Source organism: Hoplias malabaricus, chromosome 5 (assembly GCF_029633855.1).
Source record: "Hoplias malabaricus isolate fHopMal1 chromosome 5, fHopMal1.hap1, whole genome shotgun sequence".
Taxonomy (NCBI): domain Eukaryota; kingdom Metazoa; phylum Chordata; class Actinopteri; order Characiformes; family Erythrinidae; genus Hoplias; species Hoplias malabaricus.
The window spans coordinates 58,336,788-58,342,088 of record NC_089804.1 but is presented as its reverse complement, the minus strand read 5'-3'; the positions used below and the strand labels follow the sequence as shown (position 1 = coordinate 58,342,088).

The 5,301-nt window shown below is 43.8% G+C and overlaps 1 protein-coding gene across 1 annotated transcript in view; it reads left to right on the top strand.

The window, feature by feature from the left end:
- The first annotated feature begins 2,981 nt into the window (after nucleotides 1–2,981).
- Nucleotides 2,982–5,301, top strand: part of cdh26.1 (cadherin 26, tandem duplicate 1) — a 35,071-nt gene continuing 32,751 nt past the window's right edge. The window contains exon 1 of the mRNA XM_066672570.1: nucleotides 2,982–3,126. Within this exon, the coding sequence (XP_066528667.1) occupies nucleotides 3,091–3,126 (36 nt within the window). The 5' untranslated portion in view covers nucleotides 2,982–3,090. The remainder of the gene's footprint in view (nucleotides 3,127–5,301) is intronic.

The window sequence follows — 5,301 nt, the reverse complement described above, 5'->3', positions numbered from 1 at the left end:
GCAGTTGTAGATTTTCTCGTTAATGTAATTATCCACAGATTGTGTTTATTTAAAGACTGCTGTTTCGGAACCGTTCAGTTCAATATATTGTTGTGTTAAATCGGGCTGAACGTCGGTGATTACACATTTCTCACATTTTCACTTAACCCTGTGTGTGTCAGAGGAAGAAAAGAAATGTAGTTCTGGCAAATGGTGCATAACTGAAAAGTTTAAAGTGCAGATAAAAAATGAATGGAATTAATACAGATTCCTCTTGTGTTGATTTGATCTTCATTTCTCGTCCACAGCAGAGTGACGCGCACTTTAGTGTTAACAAGACTTTACTGGATGCACAGTTGTGCCCCTAAGGACAGAGGTGTCCAGATGTGTTCCTCTAAACTCTGTGTGTGCCCCAGTACAAGAAGTCGTCTAGAAACTACCCTGGTAGGGGACTTTAACTGTAGAATGTGCGTTCCTTCAGAACGTCTCTGGTGTGACAGGAGGAGCCGTGCACCGGATCATGTTTACACCAACATTATTATAACCGGCAGAGCCACCACCTCCCTCACCTCCGGCATCTGACCATTGTTTCTGATCCTCAGATACACACCCTTTACAGAAACGTCTGAAACTTTAAGTATCTTCAATTAAAATGTGTCTCGAGGGGTCAGAGTCCACACCGCGGGAGAAACTCAAACTACACTCAACCATCACTTCAACACCCCCACAGAGCAGGTGTGATGTGGTGGTGGATCATTCTCAGCGCTGCAGTGACACTGACGTGGTGGTGGTGTGTTAGTGTGTGTTGTGCTGGTGTAGAGTGGATCAGACACAGCAGTGCTGCTGGAGTTTTTAAACCCTGTGTCCACTCTCTGTCCACTGTGTGAGACACTCCTCCCTCGGTGGTCCACCTTGTAGATGTAGAGTCAGAGACAGTAGCTCATCTGTCGCTGCACAGTGTGTGTCGCTCGTCCCCTAGTCCTTCATCAGTGACACAGGACGCTGTCAGCTGGATGTTTTTGGTCGGTGGACTGTTCTCGGTCCAGACACTGAGGGGTTTAAAAAATCCAGCAGCACTGCTGTGTCTGATCCACTCTACACCAGCACAACACACACTAACACACCACCACCACGTCAGTGTCACTGCAGCGCTGAGAATGATCCACCACCACATCACACCTGCCCTGTGGGGGTCCTGAGCGCTGAGGAACAGGGGGGGGTAACAAAGCATGCAGAGCAATGGATGGACCACAGTCTGTAATATTCTGAGATGAGGACATGTTCCAGGGCAGAGTCTGTGGTGTCCAGTCCGTCTACTAGAACAAGTCCTGCAGTGTTCAGATTGCCTCCTCAGGCCACACTTCTGTTTTTCTTACACAGATATTCACACGTCTGATTTGAAGATGTGTGTCTGGGGGTCAGGTTTTACCTGTCCTGCCATGTCGAGCTGGGAGGACCAGGGTGAAAGTATGCAGAGTAACCCTTGGTTCTCTCCAGTGGACACCACAGAGGGCGCTGTGGGGGCTGTGTCTGATTATGCTCCAGAGCCAGAGATAAAGGGATAGAGTCAGGACAGAGTCATGGTTAATCCACTGTTTACAGCGCAGTCAGAACAGAGTGAGATATGATGCACATGTGGAAATGATGCAGAGTCCTGAGGAGCCTGTGAACGGTGGAGAAAAATAGCGAGTCTCGTTGGTCACAGCCCCACAAACACACACAGGTGGAGCACTTTCCTGTTTTATTTCCCTTTTATTTATTTCTATAACACTCTGCAAATGACCTGTCCAGCTCCACTGTGCCATTACACTTTATCTGAGGCTCTGAGATCTTTCTGGATCCTTCTGAAGAAAAGCTCTTCTCTGGTCTTAGCTGGGAATGAACTTTTCTGGTTCATGAAACCAATTAATATTCGTGAAAACATGCAGAAAGTTTTCAAATTCACAAATGTGAACTTTCTGGTTTCTCAAAACACTAAGAGTGACCTTTCTCCACTGGTGTTAGAGCTGGTTTCACATATTATCACTACACTGTATTAACCCTGTCTTACTGCCCTAGTTACAGCTCTTTTATTCGTTTTTTGGTGTTCACCAGACCTCTCCAGACCTCACTCTGTAATGGAGATGCCCTGCTCCTGCTGCTCTCCCTGGTGTTGCCCTGATCCAGGCCCCGCCCCCACGCGTCCTGTACAAGGTCTTGGCCTTGTCTCTCCCACAGCATCATGTTTGGCCATAGCTCAAACGGACTCTACACCTGCTTTTATTCTCCCACATAATCACCCTCCACCTCCTGCTCCCTCTCACAGCGGCATCACTAATATTTTACCTCCACATTAATATAATACCTCTCTTATCTCTGTCGGTTTTACTGCTGTGTTGCTGTTTGTTTTGCTCTCAGCTGTCGACCAGATGAGGATAGGTTTCCTCTTATGAGATTTGCTTCCTCTCAGTGTTTCTTCCTCGTGCTCTGACTTTTTCATGCCACTGTTGCCCTCGGCTCAGGCTTGGACCCGGATCTCTGTACAGCTGTGAGGACTTTCTGTTGTGATAAGCACTATTTAAATAAAGTGTAATTGATTTGACAGATGCTGTGTCTTTATTCATTAATCAAACTTCACAAAGGATCACACTCCTGATTTATCAATACCCCTCTGTTCTGGACAAAAGCTGCACAAGAGTCTAAATATTTTAAGTCCATTAATTACAGGTGGAGAATAGTCTAGTGTAGTATCATACTTGTGCCTTGTGGCAACTGGACAGTCCTGTTTTGTGTGTGTGTGTGTGTGAGTGTGTGTGTGTGTGTGTGTGTGTGTGTGTGTGTGTGTGTGTGTGTGTGTAAGGGGGAGGGACGGAGGGAGAAGAATAAACATGGGCCCCTCCCACAGCACCTGAACCCTCAGGGCCATTAGTGGTTATGGGCGAGGGGACCTGTGAGAGAGAGAGAGAGAGAGAGTGCCAGAGAGAGAGAGAGAGACAGAGAGAGAGAGAGAGAGAGAGAGAGAGAGAGATGTGAATGTGAAGTTGTCTGATGTTCTTTGAGACACCGTGTGGACGTTTCTCAGTTGTAGTCGGATTGTAAAATTGTGGAATTTTCACCCTCAGGATTTTCAGGATGAGGATTATCTCCTTTCAGCTCCTTCTTCTGGCTGTAAGTGTAGAACATTTCTGTCTGACGTTTCTGCTTTTAAATGCTTTCCTGTTTGTTTTAGACAGATGTCCAGGGAAAGTGTAGATGTCCAGGGAAGTCCTAAACGCTGCAGAAGTCCTGTCACTGTGTTAGAATATGAACTGCAGTGAGAGGCAAAGTCCAACACTCTTCATTTCTAACCTCCTTCGGTCCTGAGAGAGTGAGCTGTGGTGAGGGGGAGTGGAGCACTCTGTGCTTTTCCTTCTGGATCACTTTGAAGTAGAAAGACGTCAGTGATTAATCGTTAGACTCTAAAATGAAAGCAAAAACAGCAGTGAACTAGAACGTTCTAATCACTGAAGCAGGGTGCCCTCATCTCTGTAATATTTCACAGCTCTCTTCAGGGGAGCAGCATCAGTCGAGTAAAGATTCACTCTGAAATTAAAGCTGCTACAGAGTGTGCCACAGAAGAATCACTGCTGTGTTCTTCAGGGGCGTGGGAGTGTGAGGAAGGGTTAAATGTAGTGGCAAAAATGGTTCTTTATGGAACCAAACATGGTTCTTCTATGGCGTTCCTCAGAGAACATTTATGTTTAAGAGTTACAGAAGCATGCTGAAGGTCACTAGTTTGATTCCCACGACTGACAGAGTTGACTCGTGCCACAGTGTGTGTGTGTGTGTGTGTGTGTGTGTGTGTGTGTGTGTGTGTGTGTGTGTGTGTGTGAGTGTGTGTGTGTGTGTGTGTGTATCAGCATTTCTTTAGTATAATTTTAGTCACTGTGTATTATATTTAAATATATATTTATACAGAGTGACTAAAATGATGCTAAAGTAATGCTGATATAAACAGGGTTAAGGCTGTTGTTGAAGGTGTTGAGGGCTGCAGGGTCTCGGAGCTCCTCACGAGGACAGTTCTACAGCTTTGGGTCTGAACACAGCCTCATTAAGCTTCAGCAGATCAGACCTGTATCAGACCTGTATCAGATCTGTATCAGTTACTAAAGCCCTGAGGGTCTGGAGGTTGTTTCCATGGAGACAGACAGCTGTTCAGATACATTTGCCTCAGATTTGCATTTCATCTCTGGCTTTACCTCAGCGAGAGCTGTAGAGTCTCACACTGTGTCAGAGTTTCACTGAAAACACAGCGAGGTCCCGTTCCTAAAATAAGACATGGGCCACCAGCCGCAGAGAAAGTGAGAGCTACATCAGGAGCACGGAGGAATACGAAGGACTCTTGTTTGATACAAACTTCCTGAATAACTTTAGAACTTAGTTTATTATTATTATTATTAGTTTTTTATTATTATCGTTAATAATTATTCTATGTAAAAACACTGGTCAAACGTTAATACCCCACAATAATATTAACAGTGATTTCCGTGGCAGGGAAGCACCAATAACTTTAAACATGTATATTTTATATTTCATGTATTTTATAATTTAATGTAATAGAATGTCTATTAAATACATTTACGGTGAAAAACTGTCAAACCATGAAAATAAAAGACTGTAAACTCTAAGGTTGAGTACAGTTTCTGTAAAACAGTGAAATACTGTACATTTTAACATCTCTTTAATGTAAAATGTTAAAAATACACTTACACTCTGCTTATAACGAACATGTATAATATTACTTATGTAAGTATAATATATAAGAATATATATCAAAATTATGTAATATTAATATTACTTAATATTTATTTATTCCTCCCACGCTCCAAAAACACACGTTGGTAGGTGGATTGGTGACTCAAAAGTGTCCGTAGGTGTGTGTGTGTGAGTGAATGTGTGAGTGTGTGTTGCCCTGTGAAGGACTGGCGCCCCCTCCAGGTTGTATTCCCGCCTTGCGCCCAATGATTCCAGGTAGGCTCTGGACCCACAGCCGCCCTGAATTGGATAAGGGTTACAGATAATGAATGAATGAATATTTATATTTAACTGAAAACAATGTAATTTTTGCTTTAATTTTTAGTAAAACTGTTGTCACTCTTTTAAATACACAACCCAGTGGTGGTACAAGTGGCCAAGGACTGGGAGGAGCTGAGACTCATGGGGGAGCTCCCAGCATGCTCAGCAGCTACTTTTTTTTTTTTTTGTGATGTCTGTGATTTTTTATTTTTTCTCTTTCTTTGAGGCTTTTGGATTTTGAGTTGCACTGTGGTGATTATGATTGTAGTGTGTGTGTGTGTGTGTGTG